This window comes from Molothrus aeneus, chromosome 8 (assembly GCF_037042795.1).
Source record: "Molothrus aeneus isolate 106 chromosome 8, BPBGC_Maene_1.0, whole genome shotgun sequence".
Lineage (NCBI taxonomy): Eukaryota > Metazoa > Chordata > Aves > Passeriformes > Icteridae > Molothrus > Molothrus aeneus.
The window spans coordinates 13,128,004-13,153,394 of NC_089653.1; the positions used below are offsets into that span (position 1 = coordinate 13,128,004).

Below are 25,391 nucleotides of genomic sequence, written 5' to 3' on the forward strand. Positions count from 1 at the left end.
AATAGCACTGATGCCTGCTTTGTTAGAAGTAGTTGCTATATTTAGGCTACATGAAAAAATCCTCTGTTAAAGGAAGATAAAAAGGAAAACCTAAAGAATTAAAATCCTGACTATCAAAATTAAAGATAAATATCAATCTAAAGTACACCACCCCTGTGGGAAAGAGTGTCTTAATGACATAGTTTTAAATGTAGGAAGCTTAGCAACTTTATTATGCACAGGATTAATTTCCTTAAATCCTTTTTCTGATTGTTTGCTCTAGAATCCAAGATTCTCTACAAAAACAAGCATGGTATGTGAAGCACTAGCAGCATTTATTTTATGGTGTTGTTCTATTTTGCATAGGCATTCTCCATAGATGAGGATGTTTAGGATATAACGCAACTATTATCCTATTAGTGTGCTAAGCACTTTCCATTGTTTCAGTTTCTGCAGCCAGATTTGCAAAGGAGCAGCAAGTGGTAGCTCCTATGTCAGGATTTTCAGAAGCAAAACAGAGAATCTGGCCCCACCTATGGGTGAGGAACTTAAACATATGCTTGGAAATCCACTAAAAAGCCTTGAAGTGTTCACCTGAAACATATAGTTTAACTGCATACTTTAAAGCAAGTGTCTGCTTCAGACATATATAGTTTATATAAAGTTACCTGGAAAGTCCTGCAGTCTGAAAGCCGTGTCAGTGCCTATTAGTGTGTACACTATACATTGTATGTATGAAACTGCCAGATATTGCTTGAGAGAAATATTTTGTCATGCTGGTTTTGGATCTGTCTCGCTTCATGACTTATCTTAAATGAGGACTTGATCCCCTAAATCACCAGGGCCTCATTTGCTTTGGCAGCCAATAGAGGAGATGGAGCCAATTCTGAAATAGAGCTGCAGTAAGCCTGGGGAGCTGGCACCCACAGGCTTACTGCTGCTTTATTTCACAAGTTAGCTTGTGTAAAACTCTGAATTTAATGAACATGGTAATAGGAAATTAATATGTTTATAGATGTTGATGGGAGTGTCTTATTATAAAGCTTAACAAATATTTGCCATTAAAATTTTTTAAAAATCATGCACTTGGGCAGTGCATCACATGTAATGTGCTTGCTAATTCCCCTCAGCTCAGGCATCATTTCTGTTCCAAACACTAAGCTTTTCCAAACAGCTGCTGCTTACACTTGCAGTCCTGGGAAATTGTTTTTTATTGTTTCCATTTTTCTTTGAGTAAGAAATGTCTTTGCTAATATTCTACTGGCCTTAGGATGCAAAATAGACAACACTCAGTAGGGAATTAGTGGCAGAAACCATAGCAGAGCCATAGCGGGGCTCAAGGAGGTATTTTCTGATGGCCTTTGTATCTATGAGATGATGAACTTACTTTTTGGGTAGTCAATATCCAGTTCTGGCAAGTGCTGCATGTGTGGGTTTTGAGATAATTGAAAATATTTATTTTAATGCCTGTGTTTGAACAGTAAGATCCAAAGCAAGTGCTATTTTCAGAGTTCTTAATGGTATGTGGTACATAGTTCATTGCTGTGAGTTTGAAAATCACTTCCATAAAGCAGAAGGACCTGGTAGGTAACAATACTCTGTTGTGAATGAAGAACCAGAAGATGAATTTTGCTTTTTAGAGCTCATATATAGGTGTAGAATTCATGCCTCAACAGGCTGCTGATGAGGTGTGTAAGTTTTTTCTTAGCAGTAGATATATTGACATAATATTATTGATCTGCTCCAGTATTCTAGGCTATCCAAGCAGTATGGAATGGACATCTACCTGAAGAAGGAGTTCCTCCAGTACACAGGGTCTGTGAAGGAACGAGGTGTACTTTACCTTCTGATGTCATTGCCTCAGGTATAGCAAAATGTCAGCATTCAAAAAGAAGTAAAATAGCTCTGCTTCATGAAAATGGAGCAGACTTGAAGATAAAGGTACCTCTAATCTCCATGGAATCACAGTGTTCCTTGTCTTTAGAATCATTGTACTGAACATAGCATGTGAACAGAGATAGGTCTGAATGTAAAATAATACTTTATTTACAATTGGCTGATCTGCTGATGAAATTCTTAATGTTTGAAACAAAAGCTTGCAAAATGGAAACATCAGCATTTTCTTGTGGCATTAAGATGCAAGTGTTTTTATGTGTACTGTAGTTCTGATGTGTTGAAACCACCAAACTGATGAGCAATGATGAAATTGAATTATAATGAGTGATGACAAAGATCTAGATCACCAATTGATTTTGTAATTAATTTCAGTTTTCTTACATGAATAGCTTGTTTATCATTTGTCATAGGAGATTATTGCCATTGTCATAGGAGTCTCTGCAGTAATTGTTAAAATAGGCATGAGACAGCAGCCCAGAGAAGTGGTTTTTCCTGCCTTTCGTAATAATATAAATGAAATCTTCTATTAAAAGGAAGGAGAAATTAAATAATTTCATACAGGCAGAGCAGAGATATAAGCTCTGAGGGACCTATCAGCTCTTCTGTGATCATTTGGAGTTTTTCAGCTCTTTTCCATGGAACAAGAATTGAACCTAGAGGAGTACAGGCACAGGGATTGATCTTGTACTGTTTTAGATTTGTGTGTAAATCCTGAGATCACACCAGCCATGCCATGCATACAATTCAATCAGCTAGTAAAGGGAAAAAAGGAAGCCAGACCATTAGAATGATCCAGGATCATATGGGACAGCTATGTGACCCTGTCCAATGAGCAATAACAACCCTGTTTTCAGGAGCAGCAAAGAAAAGGGGTGATCGTGGCCTCGGACAGTAACTTCTCCATGGCTGTCGCTCACCACGCCTCCGAGCTCCGTGTGCCCGTGTTTGTGATCCTGTGCACCAGCACGGCCCCAGCCCGGGTGAGGATGTGCCGCGAGTACGGCGCCATGGTCATCTCCTACGGCGCCACGGCCAAGGACTCCCAGCTGCACGCGCGGAGGCTGGCACAGGAGAACGGCTACCTCTACCTGGAAGAGTGAGTGACAGCCAGGCGCATGAGAGAGAGCTCATGAGATGCCTGCTCAGCTCTGCAAAAAACAGTTTCATTAAAATCACAGCTCATGCAAACGCTCCTCTTACCTGGAACATGGACTGTTACGTGTTCCCAGGCACAAATCACGTCTTTCTGTAACATTTGACCACACTTCTCTGCCCCTCAATTAGGCAAGCTCTGATTTCTGTGAGCTAATATGATAGAGACTGTAGTTTAATTCTTTAGTAACTCTATCAGAAAGAATTTAGGCTGGTGTTCATTTCTGGTCTCTCTGAAGTTAGGTGGGTAAAAGCTAATCTTTAATGCAAATTGTTCAGTGGGAAAATGTGGAGCAAGAAGAGGTTAATGCTCTAAGATTTTCACATATCTGGTGTGAGGAACAACACTGATACTGTCTTGAAAAACAGTGATTAAGAGTCTATTTCACACATATGTTTAAAGTAGCTAAGGATGAGCAGAAATCTAAATTTGAACTATTTGAGGTCACTGGTCAAAGCAGATTTAACAAAAACATAAATAAGACGGGCAAAAAGTCTTAGAACTCCTACCTTTTCCCTTTTCTCTTTAATCTGTAGCCTCTTATGCATTCCCCCTCTGCCCTGCCCCTTTTCTTTTTTTACCTTTCTTCAAGAAAGATTTCCAAAAGCACAGAGGGGTGAATCATTAACAGTGGTCCCTCTGAACCCTGAGCTGGAATGTTAATGTCCCCCTGCCCTGCCACTGCTGCTTCTGTGCAGGCTTCATCCCACTCCTAGTGTTTGTATGGCATCTCCTGCAGGGAGTGCCTGTTCCCCTCCAGCTCCCAGGCACTGCTGCCTCAACCACAGTAATGGTGAGGGGTGCTGCCTGGGAAGAAGATCCCAGAATGAGCAGAACAGAGGAAGTCCTCAGTGCTTTCCCATCTGGTGTATTGGGAAGGCAGTACTACAGACTGTACTGTTCAATTCCTCTGGTAGCTCTGCCAGCAGCCAGTGACACATGGGGCTGGTTCGTGGGCCTGGTCTGCCACCATGGCCACAGTCTTGTCCCAGACTGGGATTTTCAGTGGGGAATGAGGTGCCCTGAATCCCAATGAATTTTAAACACTTTTAAGCTCCTTTGAAAACCACAGTTTTCCATAACTTGGTAATTTCCAAATTTCTGTCAGCCATTTTTCAATTGATGTGTTAACCTCCAGCTGGCTTGCATCAACTATCACGTTCACACAAAAGAACTAAATTATTTCATTGTAATTTGATTTTAATCTTCCCCTTAAAAAATGATTTAAGTTACATAAGGTAGATATTCTCCAGGGACAATGCATGTGTAGTTCATTCATTAACCAACACTGAGGAATTCTAACCTTCATTAACCAACACTGAGGAATTCTAAATATACCCACTATCATTCATAATACTAATGCACTCTGATTTATTTCAGGTTTCAGGTTACAATAAGCAAGTTGTTCAATCTGTGACTGTGTTTAATTAAAACCTCACAGATGAAATTTTTCACTAAAAAAAAAAAGGAAGAAACCCCCCACTTCAATTGTGAGGCTTTTCATAATGGGATAGCCGAAAAATATTTTGTTAGGTGTAGACCTGGAGAGGTTTCCCAGTGTAATGTGTGCCTTTATGGATAGCCAGTCCTCTCCAGTGTGGGTCTGACACACATCCTTGTCACTTGCCAAAGCTGTGTGTGAAATACCAGCTGAGATCCCAAGTGTTGGAATGGAACTTCCACAATGTCATTGTATTTTAGTTTAATTCTAGCTTGGATACAATCCCAAGCAATTTGGTCTCTGGGTCTCCTCACTCAGGAATTCCTTTTGCCCTTCCTGAGGCACAAGGGTTGGGTACGTGACTGGGCTGGGCTGTGCCTGCAGCTGGCTGTGTCACTGTCAGCTCTTCCCATTGCTGGGTGCAATTAAAATTCTGTGTCATGAAAATGACCATGCAAGAACTCAAGTAGATGGAGGACACTTTTTACTCAGTTGCAACTTCCTGGGGAATCCCAGGAAGGAAATGTGATTTTTGAAATTGGAATTCAATCATTTAGTCTGCCTAATTGCTGCCTAGGTGCCATGAAATTTTTACTAACTACAGGGGCTCAGGACATCATTATAAATGCAATGTGACTATTGCCAATAACTAACTCAGTACCTCTGTGAGGGTGTGAGAAACATTCCTTTGTCAATCAGGGAAGAAAGGGTGCTGCAGATTGAATTACACACCTTCCATCCTTGAGAGCCCATTTTTTTTCTTGTGTAACTCCATACCTAAATGCTGATCAAACCTGATTATTTCTGATCTGGTTAGTCTGTTACTCTATCCAACAGACTGAGTTCTTTCCTTGGAACAGATAGGAACAGAGCCTTCCAGCTGCCACACCAAAACTTCATTGGAAAACTAAAGCCTGACAGCCTATCTTTGATTGCTGATGTATCACACATTTCAGAAGGCAAATATCCAAGTTTCTGGCTCTGGCTCAAAAATGCTTGTGTCAGTCTACAGTCTAGATATATCTGCCCTCTTCCTTCATTTTGCCTCAATGGCATATGATATATTTTTTACTTTCAAAAAGGAAAAGTAACCAGTCACAATGCAAAGAAATTCACCCATTTTATTATAAAAGCTGATGGCTGATCAGTGAACTGATGTTTCAATGGATGTTAGCAAGGAAAACATGATGATCTGAAATACTGATTCAAATTGATAACAGCTCTCCATGCTCAGAGCAGTCTCATTTGGACAGTTTTCAGTTGTTAGAGAGGCTTTATTCCTTCAGTGAATATTCCAGGCCTTCATTTGTTTTAGCATGTCCCCTTGTACCCCATGTAACTATGGCAGGGGCAGCTCCACAAACTTGGATCTGAATCTTATTTGGGAATAAGTCTCCAGAACTGTTCAGGAGGCCAGTGATATATTTTGTCACATATAAGGAGGAGGAGAGAGCTCCTTCAGTATCTTGATAAGGACAGTAAACACAAGGATGGATTCAGTTACTCATTCCACTATGATTTCTTGCCTTTGTCTTTGGCTGTGCTACAGGAGTGGATGTTCATTAATCCTATCCTTTCTTATGTAGTTATACAGACCCTTGCCCTGAAGAATTTTCTGTGAGGTAACTTCTCAAGGGCCTTGGTCTCCTCCTTGCAGGAATTCTGTGCTCCTACACTGAGCCTCTCTGTGCCTGTCTAACAGGTACAGTAATAAAAACAATTTCCTAGTACCCAAACATCCTTGGATCAAGTAAATCAAGTACAGCCATTGGATCTGCAATTCTGTTTGCCAGAAAAAGCAGAATGTACCAAGAGAGAGCTCACATATATTTTCGTACATGTAGGTCTACATTTACATCATTGCTAACTTGTAAATAAAATGCAAACTAGCTTTTAGAAGTAGATCCAAGTCAGTCATGACTGTATAGTGCAGTTTTCTTCAAATTTTTTGCTGCTGCTTGTCCCTATTATTTATACTACATTTGCCTGAAAGTATTTTACCAGTAAATATTTTGGCATAACTAAATGCTTTGCTTAATGGAAAGGTATCAGATATTGGCCATGGACTGTGGAAAGACAACTCTAGCAATCTCTTTGATATTTGTGAGGCTGAACACACTGCTTAAATCTCATGAAAATTTCCATTCATCACAAGCACTAAATCCACTGATAAGTAAAGAGGGGATTTCTTTTTGAGGCTTTGCTTTAGACTGCAGCATCTAAAATTTATGAAGCTGAAGGAAGTGATGGCAATGGAAATATGATTCTCCCTGCCAGTTCTGTAAATCCCTGATAGCAATGGGAGTTAAGTCCTCTTCAATCTGAAGACTCTTTGAGGGACTTTTTTACAGCACAGATTTTCTCCCAGTAGGGCACAATTTTTCTCCCAGTAGGCAGCAGCAGGCTGTGGTCCACCTGATGGCACTGTCCTGCTGCATCACCTCCTCCCCTCGTGTGCTGCTGATTTATCTCACATTTATCTTTTTCTGCTGAACAATGTCTTGAAAGTAGTAGATGGAATTATTATTCCTGCACTGACCCCTGCTGATGTGTGCCCTTCCTTCCCCCAGGGAGGACAGTGCTGTGTACCTGTCAGGCCTGGGGACCGTGGGGCTGGAGATGTACGAGCAGGTGCCAAAGCTGGACGCGGTGATTTTCCCTGCAGGAGGCCACTGTGGCTTGCTGGCAGGGTCAGCTGCTGCACTCAAACACCTCAACCCACATATTTCTGTAATTGTAAGTTGCCTTTCACCTATTAAGCATTGTGTTTGGGTGGCTTTCACCACAGCTGTTTACAAAAGACACTGGTATCTAGTGACACTTGCAGAGACTGCCTGTGCTGGGGACAGGAACTCTCTGATCCCGTGGGCTTTGCCTCAGAGAAGACCCTGTAAGAGCCAGGGAAGTTCCTGTCCCTTGGCTGTTTGGCTGGGTTTAAGAGAAAAGTGTGAGAAGACTTTTCCTAAAGCAAATAAAATCCAGTTCTGTGCTTTGAAATAAGTTTTTACTGGAAAAATTTGGTCCTAAGTAAGCCACAGAATAAGTTTAGTGGTAGCACGGTTGTTTTGAAATTGATTGATTGTTAATTTGAAGAGGAAATTTCGGTAGGTTTGGCTGTCTACTTTTGTGGCAACTTCTGTTATAACTGGTTCAATAGAAAAGTCACAACCTCTCTCTTCCTCAGGGAGTTGAATCTGAAAGTTTCCCAGTGTTGCAACAGTCCTTAAAAGCTGGCCACCCAAATGATGACCAGGCCTGCAACAATCATCACTTCTATGGAGGTGAGAAAATGCAGTATTCTTTTGGAGGTAAAATAAAGGTTTTAACAGATTTCTCCAACTATATAATATTCTTATTATTTCAGTTCAAACATATTTTAAGGGAGTTGTGTGAAGAGTCAGAATTTAGTTCAAGCTGTAAGAGCAACTTCTGCCACATTTTCCCCCACAGCCTGATGGGGTAAAATATAATTTCCAGTGCACATGAATACTTAGAAATATGAGAGTATTTATCTGAATATTGTGCTCACACACAGCATCTAAACCAGTGAAGTCAATGGGAAAGCTCTTGTGGAAAAGGCAGGAAAATGATGCAGTGCTTAAATACTTAGACACAAAACTCTTCTCAGAACAAAAGTGTTTATAAATAGAGTAGAGTTGTTTCCTTATCACTTGTTCAAAAAACCTCATCTGTTAAGCAATTTAAGAACATTCTGTTTGCCTGATGTTCAAATCTCTGGAAGTTTTGGATTAAATGGGACTTTTGTAAGAAACTTCTAATTTCTCTTTGTTAGTTCTGCCTGTGTCAGCACTCGTAGACAGCTGTCCTGCTGGAGCTAACAAGCCCAGTACCATGCTTGGGTCTTCTCTCCTTCAATGCTCCTTGAACAGTGAAAAGCACTGGGCTGCAGGGTCACTCTCACACTGCAGCAATGCCAGTGAAGTATCAGAAGTTTCTTGAAGGGGTCCAAAATGGCAAAATCTTCTTGTGAGAGTTTTTCTTTCATTACCAAACACATTTCTGTCACATGAAAAAAATCAAGCAACTTAAGGTCATGTAACAGCAGTGTGCTGCACTCATTAAGGGCACAAACCAGCCAGGACTCTAAAAATGACTATGTCTAAAGCAGCCAACTTCATATTTTTGTCTTTTGAAATCTGCAGATGTGAGTGGAGTTTGCTTTGGCAGCAATTCTTTGCAGCTGACTGGGAAGCTTGTGGATAAAGTTGTTGCTGTGAGGTAGGTGAAGAAAAGCAGTGAAATGAATAATACTGGATGCACGTTGTTGTGTATGAAAAATGCAGACTTGGGGAGTGTGGGGATATGGGGTACCTTTCCTTCCAAGAGGGGCACTGAAGACTTTGAACCCAGACTCATAAACCATAGAAATCATGGAGCATCTCAAATTGGAAGAGATCCATGAAGGATTATCAAGTCCAACTCCCAGCTCCTCACAGGACTACCTAAAACTAAGTGATATGACTAAAAGTGTTGTCCAAACTCACCCTTTAGCCAAAATTTCACCTGACACCACTACCTGGTCACGGTCCTGGTGTAAAACTTGTTTTTGTGTTCTACAACACTTGAAGGCAGCCCTTGACAAACCTCTTCTAAATCTTCACAAAAAGGCCACATTTATAGAATATACTTACTACTAGGACTTAGGTAATATTTCTGGTAAACAAGCCATCCTGTCTTTCAGTTAATAATGAGTCTGAGATGTACATTCACCCCCAGCAGCACAGCATTCTGTAACACCACCTTGGGATCACATGTATCTGGGTGACCCAGATACAAGAACCCAGTTACCCATAAATGTGTTATCTTCTGCTTCTGGGAGCTCTTGATTTGATTTGTTTTGACCCAGGTCTCTTGCTTTCAGGGAGGAGGACATCCTCATTTCAATGCTGAGGCTGCTGGAGTACGAGCGAGCCACGGTTGATGCAGAGGGGGCCATTGGGCTTGCAGCACTGGTGGCAGGGAAGCTGCCTGAGTTGAAGGGTAAAAGGTACAGCAGCTACTGCAAACAGGGAACTGTGGCAGAAACATGGGACTGAGGACCCTGGTCCTAGGAAACAGTGAAAATCTACTTGTTCTGTGGGTGACCAGGCAGTTCCTGCCCCTGAACTGGCAAGGGGCTTTTCAGTGGTGGAAACTTGAGACTGACTGGACCGGTCACAGGTGGTAAGATTGTGCAGAACCAGACAGATGCCAGCCTGGGGACCTGACACATCTTGTCCCTTTCCTTGATTCCTTGATTCTCAGACATCTGGGGAAAGGCAGCTGCAGCTCCACGAGGCATCATTGCACCTGCCAGGACAGTGTCCTGCCCTTGTTAGCCTGTTGTGTCCTCTTGTTCCATGGTGGAATCCAGCCCTGTCTGTGGTGGGACAGAGCTAGGCTGCCTGCTGCAGTGACCCAGTGGCACCTGCCTCCCAGTCCTGAGAACTGTCCACACAGTCAGAGGGATTATCCTTGTGCTTGGTGTTCAGCGTGTGGCCGAGTGCTGCCTTGCCTCTCAGCCTGGGGACTCAGCACTTAAGTGGATTGAGCCTTGGCTCAGGTCATAGTCCAGAATGTATTTGAACATACATGCCCTCAAGACAAAATAAGATTTCTAGTGCAGAGGATTGTACACTAAAATACTGCTGAGACAATTCTTCAGAAGAGGCTGGCAGTGCACGCAGAGCAGCAACACATTCCAGTACAGCTAAAATAAAAGGGAAAATGCAAAGAGGGTAGGTTTGACTCTGCAGAGAGATTTTCATAGACTAATCATGTGGCTCTTCACTTGCACTTCAAACATTTCTGCACTCATTTTTCAGGGTTGTGATGAATTTAATCAATGGTTACAGAAAACCTTGAACATACATTTCAGTATCAGATCAGTAAGAGGCTGAAACTTAGAACTTCCAGGTGAGAATTACGTCAAATTCTTAAAACTTGCAACTTAGACCTACAGTTCCCCAGCTGATTATCTCTAACAAAACTCAAATCTCCAGGAAATGCGAAATGAAAACAACATTTCAGACCGACTAATGCAGCCAAATTATAGGCCTTCCCTACCTATTCACAATGGATACTGAGGCAGGATCCCTCTAATCTGTAATATTTATTGAGGGGAGGTTCTAGCAGACCTTAGGCTGATATTGGCACAGTCTTTATGATCTATAGTTCCTTTACACAGGTAAGTGCTAATCAAAACTCTTGTTTTTCTGTCTGTTTTCAGAGTGGCAGTTGTTATATGCAGTGGAAACCTAGAATTACATTTGCTGCAACAGTGCATAGCTCGTGCCCTGACCCTGGATAACAGAGTGTGCAGATTTTCCCTTGTGATTTCTGACTGCCCAGGAGATATGTCAAAGCTACTGGAGCTTTTGGCTCGGGAGGAAGCAAGGTAAATCAGACTAATAGTTGGGAAATATAATCACAGATTAGCACAAAGTTTATTAAAGATTGGGAAATGTTTCCAAACATCTCTGAAGCCAAGTCTGTAAGTAATTAATTAATCAAAGGCTTTTTCCTTGTTATATTGCAGAAAAGTTTTTATTTCCTTGATTTTTGTTCCAGTCTGAAAACACCTTTGTTGCATAGAATTGTGTCTAATTCAGAAAGAAGGAAAGATACTCTCCAGACACTTTAAGGAACTGTTTGGCAATGACAGGGGATTGTTGTGATCTCTAATTTGTCCCTTATTTGATCTAGAGTTTTGGATATCAAACAAGAACGCACATTTGTGACATCTGAGCTCTTCACTGTTGAGGTAAGAGGAAATGCAATTTCAGCCTCTCTCATAGTACTGGCCTCCCCTGGTTTATTCTGTTTCCCTCTCTCTTTATGCCTGTGTTGAAGAAATCCAACAGAGTGTGCAGACTGTCAGAGAGTATTTCCTCTGTGTTGTACAGCTTCTTGCCAAACACTTAGCAGGCATATAAATAACACAGGACCAGTTTTACTTGCTGTTGCAACATCCTGGTCAAGTACTCCAGGTGTTGCATTGCACTGTTGCTGGTATGAACCCTGCTGACATGTGTGGCAGGTGCTGGAGGACGTGAGCAAGCTGCAGCATCCATCCAGAACTTGAAGAGCCAGCTGTGTAGGCTGGCTGTAATTGTCTGACATGTTTGCCTTAAAGCAATGTAGAGAACACCCTTACTCTTAAGGAATCCTTGTTTGAAACTAGGGACTCAGTTTTGTTTCTTAGCCACCCAGAGCACAGAGGAAAGCCATTATTCCTTTGTTGAGTATTGGATGCAGAAAGAGTGAAGAGGTGTTACCAGCTAATGATGTCTCTTAAAAGGACCATTTTTCTCATGATGCATCTCTTATTTCAACTGGTTTGGCAAAGGTGTGGTCCTACTGATTTCATGCTATTGCTGTCCAGGTCTAACCTGATTTAGTTTGTGAAACCCCAGGTGGAAGTCAAATTAGAGATCTTTGCTAAACAGGTTCATAAACGGGGTGCAGAAATGTTACTGGATAAGCAATCTCTTTGATTTTGGCCTTTAAATTTTATTTCCTGCCTGGATGCAAAAGTCTGCCCAATATTTTCACTGACAGATATAAAGAAGAGGCAGATTAAAGATCACTATGGTACATGATATCATCAATACTGTCAAGCATCTAGGACTTAACCCACATTGTTCTGCAGTGTGCCATAATGATAGGCCAGCTTTGGCTGATTTGGAGATAGTGTGACACTCACTGCACAAGGTGCAAGAGGTGGATAAATCCTTCTGAGTGACCAACTTAGGTCTGGAAATGCTTTTCACTGAAGGTTAGATTCAATACAACCTGTAACTCTTACAAAGTTTTCAATGCCATTTTTATCAAGTGAGGCTTGTAGTTTTTACTAATGCTATTAAGCAAATCAAATGAAATCTACTGTCTTAGGTGTTTTTTTTTGGTTGGTTTGTTTTTGTTTGGTTTTTTTTTTTTTAGTTTTTAGTAAATACAGGCCCTGAATGAAAACAGTGCCATATACTATTCTCTGCACTTTAAACACAGTGTAATTTCACTTCAAGAATCTGACAGTATTGGGTAGAAGGGAGGAATTTGCATCCCTGAATAATTTAATTGGATATTGGATTTGCCTGATGGCTTTCAATCAGTCTGGGAGAGGCTATTGGATAATTAGATGTGAAGTACAAAGTAGTGACCCAGACATACAGACCTCTGCAGGCAGCTCTGTCTGGGGATATCTAGAGAACTGTGAAGCTTTCTTTGAAAATTAAAACATGTGCAATCAAAAAGGGTAAAATATAGAGTTTATATGTAAGCATCAAAATGAATTTGCTCTATCCAGGTACAAGAAAAAATATCTATTTTCAGAGTAAAGCTAATACCTGTGAGGGATGTTTTGGTTTTTTCTTTGTTGTTTCTAAGAGCCAAAGACCTGTGTCATCAAAACATTTTAAGCATTTGTTATATAAATTACAGCACATAAAATAAGGTATGAATTTAAACCTGGATCATGAACCAAAATTACAACCTTGTGCTACACTGGCAGTAATAACAAGAAAGGCTTTGCAGCTGTACCCATTTCATTCTGACTTTAATGTGGACTTTTGACTGTGGATGTAGATTAGGTGTTTGACAGAACAGAGCAGAGAGCATAGATGCTGATTTGAAACACTAAATCTGTCCTGTCAAGATCATTGCCACAGCATTTAATCATCCTTTTAGATGTACACTTTTATTTCTAACAGAGAGAAACTTGGCTTCTAGTCACTTATCAGGATGATAGAGCAGCTTTGGTCGGGGTTTTCTCATTCTAGTGAAACGCCTTTCTGGGGTAGTGTTTGTTCATCTAGTGCACACTTGGAACACTCTGTGGGAAGATCCTTGCTGATAGTCTGATTTCATGAAAAAGTAAGGACTTTCTAAAATGAAATTTTATGTTCAAACTACACTTCTGGAAAAAAAACTTTTGGAACATTTACTGGCAAAAATAAGAGGTTTTTTTCTTTACTAAAAATAAGGAAGGAATACCTCTATATTGGAGTTAAATTGTATTGAGAAGAAGTGCCTCGTGCAGAGGAATCAGCTGCTTGTGTTTATGAGAGTTTCTTTAGGATTCTGCCTGTTCATACCTCCAGTTTAGATTCTCTTCCTTTGTGACTCATTCTGGATTTCTTTCCTGCAGAGGAGTACACCCTAATTCAGTCTTACCTGACTGGTTAGGAAACTACTTCCAAAGCCCCTGTATTGAAATAGATAACTCTTAGCAAATCAGACAAATAATCAGTCTGGTAAGCTTCACATTTTACACCTGTTGAAGGAGGTTAGATGACTGGGAATATCTAGACAGAAAAAAGATCTGAGCTAATGAAATAATCATCTGATATCACCAGCTAAGTGGATACAGATATCTAAAGGACTACCCAATTCATGGGAGGAAGCTACAACTTGCTTCTGTGAACTTTCTCTGTTCTCCATCAGTAATATTCCTCAGATTCAGTTACATGGACAATTTATCATTTAAATTGCTTCCATATGTAAACCTCTTTAAAACCATTTAAGTCCCTTTAATTTCATTATACTATTGGCTCAGAGAGAAGTCAATGAACAAAATCAATAAGCAACTTAATAAGGTAAGGACATTCTTTCTTATGAAGTAGTTCAGCATCTTGCCTGCTTAAAAAGTGTATAATTTTTGGACTGGGGCAACCTAGTTAAAAAAAAATTTCCTTGACCTCATCAATTTTCTTGAAAAGTCTTCTCACCACTGAAACTCCAGCATAATCAAACTGGCAGGTCCAGGAGGGTTCTGTAAGGTTTTTAATTGTCCCAGCAGCTTTTCAGTGGGTGGCAGTGGTCCCTCTGAGCTCACTCCTCTCTGGCATTACGGGCGGTCTGGTCTGTTCACTTCAGACCTCTTGGGAGCTTCACCGTGCTGTGGTTTTGAAGAACTTGGAAGAGACTACCTGTAAAAAGAACATCCACCACATTACTTCTCCCTCTTGTCTGTGCATGAAAATGCTAAATCATAAATCAAATATTTCCTTTTCTTTTCAGTTGCATTACACATTCTCCCAGTGGTGCTGAAATTCCTGGCTTTGTGTGGCATAGTGCCTGTTTTTCTCATACAGTTCATTCACCTCAGGCCAGAACTCAATGAATTATTTTAGTCTGCTCTGGTCAATTTGGGCAGAATAAATTCATTTGGGCCAGCTTGCATTCTGTAAAGGATGGAAGGGAATATTTTGGATTAGAGTCCCCAGTTGCCAACATATTCCTGTCATTGCCCTGTGAAGCAGATACTCAGGAGCAGGCAGCTGTACAGCTCAGATGTGCAGGAGGATGCTATCACTCCCAAAGCATTTCCTGCATGACCCTGGGCAAGGCTCTGTTTCCATGTTCCATTCCCCAACTGCAGAGTGGAGACACTGGGAGTGGGAAGTTGAACACTTCATTTCTTCTGAGGCTCTCCAGAAGAATTTGGTGATGTTCTTTAAGGCATTCCCCAGCAGACTGTGGCACGGGGCAGCCTGGCCCAGCTGGAGAAGGAGAGGCTGGCCCTGGGAGGGTCTGAGTGTTCCTGTGGGTTATTACCTGCCTTACGTAATGGCTGCAGCTTGTTCCTGCTCGTGCTCACCCACCTGAGTGCCCCAAGTGCCAAAAGATAAGGGCTCAGCTTGCACAACCAGCTGACAGCTGCTGCACTCTTTCTCAAGCATTCCATTGCTCTGACCACGGGGACAATCTGGCAGCTGATCCCCAAACCATCAGCTGAGCTGCTGTTACCAAATAATCTGTAATGTGAAGTAATCTACACTGGATGTTTACCAAATAATTCAGAAAATTGCCCAGTTGTTTTTTTTTTAAAGAAATCCCTTTTTCTAAATATAGAACAGAAACCAGTGTATATAAATCAAGTTTTCACTCTTAGCTCTAGTGACTTTCATGCAAACAAACCTATAATGTTGCTAAATGTAATGTATCATCAATTATGAGTTATGCAAAAAGATTTAGATGCATGAATACTAAGACTTAGATCATGAATACTAAGTTATGCAAAAAGACAGCTTAAGATGAAGAATATGATTTCTAGAATTAAAGAAGCAGAATAGAAAGGTTCAATGGATGATTCACAGACATAAAGAACTGCATTGGTTATTTAGGATTAGCTTTACATGGAGCCTGCAAAAGCACAAAAGACTGAAATATTGATTTCAGCAGTACTACTCACATTTCCTCTGTTCTCTAACATTGGCTCAGCATGTCCACCCACTGTTTTTATTTGCACACACAGCCTACAGATCAGGGAGGCATCAGGGAGCTGAGAGGCAGTTTCATTTCATTCAAAAAATTTATTTTTAAAATCTAGGAAAATATGACCTAAAAGGTTAAATGCCTCCACTATGAGATCTTGCAGTTAAAAGGGAGTAGAGGTGTCCACCCTATTCAGCACAGAACTTTGCAAATTTCTTCCTTTTGCGAAGTTACTAAATTTTCTCTCTTTGAAGTCAGTGTAATTCCAAAGAGTATTTGGATTTATGCATCTGGATTTTGGTGCTCTACAGCAATAACTTGTCATATTTTTTTTCCTTTAATTTTTTTTAGCTTTTGTCCTGCTTCCTCAATAATTTCCAATCTTTAAATAAACCCCACAAGCCATCAATATTCAGTGAAATCTCTTCTGTCTTTAATTTTAACTTGTAGGCCTGCTGTGAAAAAAAACTTACAGGCTGAATAAACCCTTTGGCTGAAATTTATCTTTACATTACCTGTCACAGGGAATGGAACTTAAATGCAGTAAAAGGTCTATCTGTCTGGTTTTTTTGATTGTCTTACTGGACCAGACAATTATTTAATTAATTAATTAATCCAGCAAAGATATTATATGTAGGAGAGACATTCATAAAATGCACTCTGTTATTGATGGTTTTGTGGGGTTTTTGATACACAGAAAAGAAAGGTGTGCTGTGCACAGCTGGCCCTGCTGTCAACAAGAGCTCTGCAGGTTCAAAAATCCCATGTATAGTTCTGAGGGCTTATCAGTATGAAATAAGTTTAAGGTAAATTTTTTTCTAGTTGTCATAAGTTACCTTATCTGGTGTACAAGAAAGATCAGGCAATAGGTTTTGTCATTTATTGTTAAATAAGACCATTTTGGGGCACTTACTCTTAGGTCATTGATAGCTATGCAACCTCCTATAGGTATTGGGGTGCTTCTGCATCTCATATAAAATATAACCTCATCAACTCCCTGTGAATGTGAGGGTTGCTCTGTTGGACACTTGTGTAAATTATGTGTCCCAGGCAAAGCAAGCAAGAGAGAAATTTTGTGAAAGTATAACTGCAGTGTAAATTGGGTTAATCTAAGAAAGAAAGTAAATTCCTGCCTTCCTTGCTGCTGAGATCTGGAGCTGCCCCAAGGTGTTGTGTGATTCTCTCTTCACTCCTGCTGGGACCAAATGTTCTCTATTCCTTTCTTTGACAACTGTGAAAAATCAGGTGAATTTCTGGGCTTGTTTTTTATCACTGCTGTTGCTATTAGTTCTTTTGTGATACACTGCAGCACAGTATCTCCCTTATCAGCTGCTGCTTGTGGTGCATGCTTAGAACAAAATGACAGTGTTTATCCAACCTGCTCACAAGCTCTCTGGCTCCAGTCTACTGAGGTCTGCCTGGTTTCCATCATGAGCAGAAAGGAAAGGGCAGAGAGGATAATTACCCATAAATCAAAATGCTTCCCCATGCTTGCTCCCAGGGCAGAGCCACAGCTTGCTACCAAGCATTCAAGGCGGAATCTCTCACATGCAGACTGATTCCAGGAGCAGCAATTGGTTTGCTCAGGACAAAACAGGCATGATTACTCTGGGAGAGGAAGAATCTTGCTTTTTTAATTACAGACTCCATGTGAGATGTGTGTGTCCCATTGAAGATATGATTGCAAAGCTTTGGGGATTTTACATGAACCAGGGAATGGATAATGGGTGTTGGGTACATTGGCACTCTCAGATACTTTTCCCAATCATTGTGTTCTCTCCCCTTTCCTCATTATTTCTTGTCCTCTATGACTGTCCTTCTCTTGAGATTAAATCCCGCTTTTTTGAAGAAAAAATAAATTAGCATGTAATTTGCATTCCAAAGAACCAAACAAATAGAACTATGTGTAGTACAAGAGGTGAAGAATTACAAGACCAGATCAGAATTGTGGCTTATTTCAGGATGGATATTTGAGAAGCTATAGCCAGTTTTCTAATTAAGTGACCTATGGCTATTTAGGTTAACTTGGAGTGTTAGTGTTTTATATTTTCATTCAACAGTTTTACTAAAGGCTTATTGTTATTTTAAGACAGTTCCAGAAAACATGAATTTTAAGTTCTTGTTTAGAAATGTCCTTGTAAGGAAATTAGAGTATTTTTTGACTTGTTGTTTTCTAAAAGAGATGCAGCTCTGATAGAAGCATTTTGATAGGGGATGTCTGGAGCAGCCCACCACCAGGTTATCATGGCTCCTTGTTTCTCTGCTCTCTGTAGATTTGTTGCTGCAATGAACTCTCTGCAGCTGCACCGTGACTCATCTTGGGTCCTTTCCTTGCTAGATTTCCACGTTTCTGTGAGGTCTTTTCCCCATGTAGCACTTTCAACACCAGTGATTATTCCAGCAGCACTATCAGTAATGGAAGTTAGGAGTCTCAAATTGTGAAATATAATTTTCCTTCTGTGCCTTTACTTTGGTGCCTCATCTTTGCTAGTGCCCAGGCTTCCAAGAGATGGGCCAGAGATGTGAGTAGGCAAAAAAGAGAGATGAAAAAATGCCATTCAAGTTATTATCTCTAATGTCTACATGACAGGATTTCACTAGTACCTTTGGAGGCAAGTGAAGAATTAAAAAACCTCTCAAGATTGATTTTGCCCAAGTTGTTTTATTTAGCAGAAGAACAACCATAAAATAAAACTAGAAGTGATGCAATAAGCAAACAAAAAACAGCATGAAGCAAGAAGGTGTGTGAGAAGTGAAACCAGCCAAAATACTGCAGGGATGATAAAGAACTGGGGGATAACTCCATGACAGACAAGAGAAGGAGAATACAAAAAGCTTGAAGGATGGAACAAACACTTGCCAGAAATACAGAAATGTGATGAGGTAAGAGTCAGAGGTGGGTGAGGTGGCAGCAATGCCACGCACAGGGAAAGGACAAGAGAAGCTGCTAACAGATGTCTTCAGGGAGGCCAAGAGCAGAGAGGTACCTTGCCCAAGAGCCAGTAGAGGATCAGCCTGTCTTCTTTAAAATTTGAAGGCAATAAAGTAGGGTTTTGGAAGGTTTTATGGTCATGCAGATGGGCTGGAAGAGCCCCAGCTGTCTGCAATGTCAGTTCTCTTACCTGCATAGAGAGCGGATGTGAGGGCCAGAGTTTTTATTTTGAACTGATTGGTTTTTTGAGTGTACTTTAGGTTTAAGTTGGAAACGGCTTTGTCTGAGATTGCTGCCATGCCATCAGGAATGGTCCTAATTCTTTTTCCAGGTGATCTGCACTGTGGAGACCAGAGACAAGATGCACACAGCCCAGCTGAGGAATGCACTCCTGGAACGCTACCCCACAGCTGCCTGGACTGAGCGGTGACGGGCGCGGGGTGGGGGCACCAGGGCCTCTGCCAAGGACTCTGCAGAGCCCCTGCCTTGAGGCTTTCACAACAAATATTATCTTTCAAAGCTGAACAGTTAGCAAATAGCATCAGGATATTTATTTCCTGCTCAAAATGTAGTAAATGTCTTGGGGAAAAAAAGGTTCAACTTGGAACTTTACTTTAGCTAAGGGAAGCTCTTAGTCTCTGCTGGTGTTGGAATTCCTCAATTCATTATCAGCTGGCTGCCTGGATTTTAGCTAGTTTGTAGAACCCAATAATATTCCATACACAGGGAGAAGGCATTTCTCTTTACATCTGAATATAGACTTCTCAAAGGTCTTCTGATTTTGATGCCCATTGTTGAAGTAATGCAGCTCCTTCTGCTGGACATAGCCATGTTACAAGTACAGAAATTTTCTGTTTCCAAGCCAGAAGCAGTTTTCTGTTTGCTAAATCTGCTTCAGGAGGTGGGTGGGATTGAACATGAATATGTTCTGATCTTTGCTACCACGTGAGGAAAGATTCTGCTAATAGAAGGTAATTTAAACACAGACAGAAAAACCCTTGGAAGATAAAAGCCAATATAATATTAATTTTTTTCCCAAGGGAAAATGATCCTGTTTGCAAAATAAAATTCCAAAATATTTTGCAGAAATTGCAAAAAGTATAGAGTATGATTAGAGTTCATAAACAGAACACAAATATATTTCTTCCCTCTGCTTTTGGAGAATCAGTATAAAAAGGGGTCTCGCTACCAATGTGAATTTTGTAAATAGCATTCCACTGATTATCTTAGTCTGTCTAAAACAGGCTCTATCCATCTCACCCAACAGATTGAGTACACTGTCAGTAGTGACATATATTTAAAGACCACATGTTAATAGCCAAAGGCAGTGCTGGGAGAAGAGGAAGCCTAAGTCTTAGGCACATGGCTAATGCAATTAACAAAGAACACATTGACCTAAATACCATTTTTATCACTACAGGCAGAGACCAACTAATAATATAACAGAGTGGGATGGCAAGAAATGTAAGAGGAGTTCAGGCCCTCTTCTGAATGTGCACACAACACAGTTGTGCCTTTTCATTTGGGCAGAATTTAACTTCAGCTCTGGAAGACCTTACAGGTCCTTCAGTATCTGAAGAGGGCCCCCAGGAAAGCTGCATGGGACAAGGGGCAAAGGCTTTAAAGAGGCCAGATTTATATTAGGAATTAAGAAGAAATGCTTTACTGTGAGGGTGGTGAGGCTCTGGCATAGGTTGCCCAGAAAAGTTATGGATGCCCCATCCCTGGAATGATTCAAGGCCATGTTGGCTGGGGCTTTGAGCAGTCTGGTGAACAGAACTCCATGACAGGGAGGTTGGAACTAAATGGTCTTTGAGGTCCCTTCCAACCCAAACCATTCTGTGGTTCCATGATCCATCTCTCCCTGTAGCTTATACAGGCAAGAAGGGATGAGAAGGGCAGCATTGTGACTCTCTGCAGCAGAGATTTCTGAGAAATAATCTCTTTTCTCCTTCTTGTTGTAGTTCACAAAGGAGCAGGACCACAGAGTCTGACAAATGGTGGACAAAAAAATGAAGTTTACAGGTTTGGTCTGGTTTTGGAAGGACCATATTGGTTTGCACATGGAACTAAAAATTATTGATGACCCAGTGGTTAGTTTTGTTCCCTTCTTGCCATCCAGGTTCTGCTGTCTGGGTATTTGGTTTAAAATTTTGGATTATCCTGGACTTTGTTGTTTTAGAAGCTCAGAGCATTAACAACTTCTTTCCTAACCAGTGGGAACTGCAGTTAGCAAGTCTTCACAAACCTGGGGCAAGAAGATGTAGCAGATAGCGCAACCAAAAATCAATGCACTTGAAATCACTACATGATTTTGGAAATAGGTTTGGGGTGGGGGGAAGGAAGGTGATGTCCAGAAGGTGCTTAAAATGTCAAACATGATATTTGCTGTTTGGTTTTCTTTTTACTGTTTTAAGTATAAACATAGTTTCAAGTGTAAATCACTCTTCAGTAATAAACACTTCATATGTGAATATAATAATATCAGAGGTGATTTACATTCTATATTGCCTTCATTGAAGTCTCATTGGCTTAAAAGACAAAATTAAGATCTTCCAAGGGGGGGGGAAAAAACCTCAAAATGAGACATTTAAATGAATGTATGCTTGGAAAGAATAATTAAATACCTGTGCTGCTAACCTTTTCCTTTTTGAATTATGAAATATAATAAGATCTATGGCATTTCAAAGATTTAATAATGTGGTTTTGAATGTTTTATTTAAAGAAGTATTTTTATATAGAGTGTTCTTATGTACCTTGAAAAATAACTTTAATGATTATTTAAAATTTCACTAATGCTTAAATGAGCAAAATATAAATCTAAGCATTGTATTTATTTGAAAAACAATTAAAATTCTGCTACGCCACCTCAGCAATGAAAGATTTGTCATTTTCTCGTGCGATAGCCTCACTTTATAAAATCAGAGTTAATATTTTTCTTTTATCTGTCATAGACATTGGCTCAAAACCCACATCATCCATGTGAGGGGGGAGCTCTGAGCTGGCAGGGAGGAGAGAGCAGCTGGGCAGGATGGCTGCTCTGGCCCTGTGGGGTGGCAGGGAAGGCTCCTGGCTGCTCCCCAGCCTGGTGGGAGTCAGCATGGACTGTCCTCAGTCCAGCATGGGCCCTGCTCAGTCCAGCGTGGGCCCTGCTCACTCCAGCATGGGCCCTGCTCACTCCAGCATGGGCCCTGCTCACTCCAGCATGGGCCCTGCTCACTCCAGCATGGGCCCTGCTCACTCCAGCATGGGCCCTGCTCACTCCAGCATGGACCCTCCTCACTCCAGTATGGGCCCTCCTCAGTCCAGTATGGACCCTGCTCACTCCAGCATGGACCCTCCTCAGTCCAGCATGGGCCCTGCTCACTCCAGTATGGATCCTCCTCAGTCCAGCATGGACCCTGCTCACTCCAGCATGGACCCTCCTCAGTCCAGCACAGGCCCTGCTCACTCCATTATGGACCCTCCTCAGTCCAGCACAGGCCCTGCTCACTCCAGCATGGACCCTCCTCAGTCCAGCATGGGCCCTGCTCAGTCCAGCATGGGCCCTGCTCACTCCAGCATGGGCCCTGCTCAGTCCAGCATGGGCCCTGCTCAGTCCAGCACAGGCCCTGCTCACTCCATTATGGACCCTCCTCAGTCCAGCATGGGCCCTGCTCAGTCCTGCTCAGTGGCACAGATGGAGGTGCAGTTCCTGGGCCTGGCTGTGCTCCTGGGCAATGGGCAGGGTGTGGGTGCAGAGTGTCCTGGGCTCTGCTGAGGTGGGTCCATGGGACCAGCTGAATCAGCTCTCTGGGATTCTCACTGCAGTCATCACCAGCTTTGGGGAACCTGTCCTTCTGTCCTTCCAGGGGGCCACTGGCTAAAATGCACAGTCCTGTCTCCAGAGGCACAAGATGCCTTGACCCAGGTAGGTCCACTGGAGCTGAGCCACTTTGGGAGCTGTCCTAGGCACACACTGCTTGTCAGGGGCACAGCACAACTTCTTCCCAGGACTATTGCAAACAAGGTGCATCTTAAATTGAAACAAAATCTCTTCCCATACTAATTCCTTAATTTTTTCAACCAGGTCCTGTTAGCTGGGGATTAACATCTAAATCCCTGCTAGTACATGTTTTTGCATCAGGAGCAGTTTATCTTCCCATGCAGGTGGCATGTCCTCATAGGCAGCACCTTGCCTTCTGGCCTGCAGCTTTTGGGAGATTGACAAACTCCCCATCCTACAACACAGTAAGTGAATTTGACATGTTATTGTTTAACTTTTGCTAGACCCAAACATAGGCACGTGGTTTATTGAATGGCAAAGTAAACTGCAACACTCTGGGCTGTAATTCCTGACAGTCATCTATTGGATGGATTTTGTTCTCCTGTCACTTTCTCTGCAGTTTGTTTAACTGCAAGCATTCTGCCATGTATAGAGTGTTGAAGTTTTTAGAGTTTTTTCTGTTACAAATCTTTGCATTCATGTGCTCCCAAACTTTTGCTGCATCTCAGAGGAGGAGGAATCCTTCAGTACATTGTGCACTCCTGAGCTGATGAATTTCCCATTGTTCAAAAGCACTTATTTATTTTTTTAAAGCTGCAGCAAAAACTGGTGGCAGTATTTGGAAAATAATCAAATATGAACGTTGTGAAGTATGTCAGTAATGATCAACATCCCATACAGCTAAGCCCATACAGCCTGTCAGTCAAAAGAAAGCAGGAGTCCTTAAGGACACAGCCAGATGAGTCACATCTGAGTGCACCCACACAAAGGATACAGGGGGCTTGTCCTCTGCTGCTGATGTCTGAAAGCTCCTCTAAATGCAGGCACTCTGATCTACTTCTGGTTTACTTGCCTGGGGGGCAGGGGGGTTTGCAAGGGCAGATGGCAACTGTGAAAATCCCTATCCTTCACACATTTGAAATTTTGGAGAAGGACATGGTTTTCCTTTTGATAAGAGGCCTAGAGTGTCTTTAGAAGGACATTTTAAATTGTGTAATTGCTAAACTTAGTCAACTGGTCACCCTGTGTATTCCCACAAGGGGCACCTGTGTGGTTTTCCTTTGTGAAAATGGTCTCAAAGAATGTTGATAAATGATAAAATAATGTTCCTTACACCTCTTTCCTCCTCTCCCCTCCTCCTTCCCCTCATGCATGTGCTGTAGGTATGTTTGGAGTTGCAGGGACTGTGTAAGGTCTAGCACAGTACATGGATTGTGCCATATTATTACTGCATTTCTGAAAAGCAGGAGGAAAGGGAGTACTGAGGGATTTTGTTTCTTTTGCTTTCAACAAGCTATGGTAATTTCTTGAGCTGTTGATGTAGCTCTTGCATAAAGAGACTGTACCAGAATGCCCACAAACATCAGACTGTGGGACTTGCCTATAGTGGTCCAATTCACCGTGGCAGTGACCAAGGAGGCCATTCCCCCAGCTTCAGCAGGCTCTGCTGCTCTGCAGGGGACCCAGCCCCAGCACAAATTAAATGTCCCTAATTAACCAGCACTTGGGTATTTCCAAAGTCTGGCTCAGTCAGCTCCTGTTGTGTTTACAAAAATCTAGGTCTGCATGAAAAAGAGGCAAAGCAAGATAACATATTGAGATTCTGAGAAAAGTTTTTCATCATTCCCTCACAAAAATGAGCTACAGCCCTGAAAGCTTTAGAAGTAGTTCTTGAAAATGGGTGGGAGACCTCTCACTGCTTCTGTCCAGGCTCTGCAGTGTTTCTGAGCTGATGCTGCATGTCCTGATCTACACAGCCAGATCTCCTCAACAGAGCTTGATTTGAGCAGTGATTTGCCAAACGTGCTGATCTGGATAACATGACTTTGAGTATATTACACTCATTTCCATATATTATGATTTAAGGGTGAAAATGGATCTGGGTGCTTTATTTGTTTTCTTCTGCAACGAAGCTACCAAGCAATCACAGCATAAAAGTGCTGTTTTAAGTGAGGTGGTTCTGACTTGTATGAAATTATTCCTTTTGATCACCACTGTAGGCTGAATAAATAATGAATGGGGGTGGTTTTTTAATATGTCTAGAAAAAATAGGCACGGTTGCTTTTTAAATTTTCTTGGCATCTACTTTACATTGTTAATATAATGCATACACAGTCTTGCACTTAGCTTTCATAGCAAGGGTTGTTTTTTTTCTTCTTTCCAATTTGAAATGGATGTCTAAACAGTATTTATTTTTCAGTGTTGTGACCAGCCAAATTGGCAGAAATATCCATCCTGAAAAACCTTTATTAATGTCATCTTAGCTTTCCTGGTGATTTACCTTCTTATTTAGTGGTCTTTTCCAACAGTAAAAGCTCTTCTGTATGTTTCATTGGGGTTTCCTTTCAATGGGAAGCAATATTTTGAAATACTTTGTTACAGTGAATTAGTTAATTTGCAAGCAGGGTGGGTTGGGTGCCGATGGAGGTGGTTTGACACCTAGCCCAGCCCTTGGGAACACAGGCTGCACTTGTGTTGCTCTGCCCTTCTGTTGTGGAAAGGACGTTTTGATTGCAGTGGAGAGTTGCTCTAAGTGATTAAGAGTAATCCTTTATTACTAGGACTAGACTGGAGAAATGCTTATGCCTGGTATAACCTGCAGCATTTCCAGAGAGCCTGACAAAGCCAAGAATGTGTCTTTGTGAGCAGAGTGAGGTGCTGACCTGTATTCATGCTCCTACTGGCTTTTAAAAATAATTTTGTAACATATTAAGGGTATATTTATGTCACTGTGCTGTTCAGGGCACTATAAACGCTTAGTCAGAAATGATATCTCAATATTATTTTCAGT

At 41.4% G+C, this 25,391-nt stretch overlaps 1 protein-coding gene across 1 annotated transcript in view; it reads left to right on the forward strand.

Annotated features, from left to right (window-relative positions):
- Positions 1–19,167, forward strand: part of LOC136559644 (L-threonine ammonia-lyase-like) — a 29,195-nt gene extending 10,028 nt beyond the window's left edge. Inside the window, exons 4-12 of the mRNA XM_066554967.1 lie at positions 1,727–1,843; positions 2,730–2,971; positions 7,040–7,205; positions 7,654–7,750; positions 8,633–8,708; positions 9,352–9,477; positions 10,699–10,866; positions 11,175–11,232; positions 18,947–19,167. Coding sequence (XP_066411064.1) covers positions 1,727–1,843; positions 2,730–2,971; positions 7,040–7,205; positions 7,654–7,750; positions 8,633–8,708; positions 9,352–9,477; positions 10,699–10,866; positions 11,175–11,232; positions 18,947–19,045 — 1,149 coding nt within the window. The 3' untranslated portion in view covers positions 19,046–19,167. The remainder of the gene's footprint in view (positions 1–1,726; positions 1,844–2,729; positions 2,972–7,039; positions 7,206–7,653; positions 7,751–8,632; positions 8,709–9,351; positions 9,478–10,698; positions 10,867–11,174; positions 11,233–18,946) is intronic.
- Positions 19,168–25,391: the final 6,224 nt, after the last annotated feature.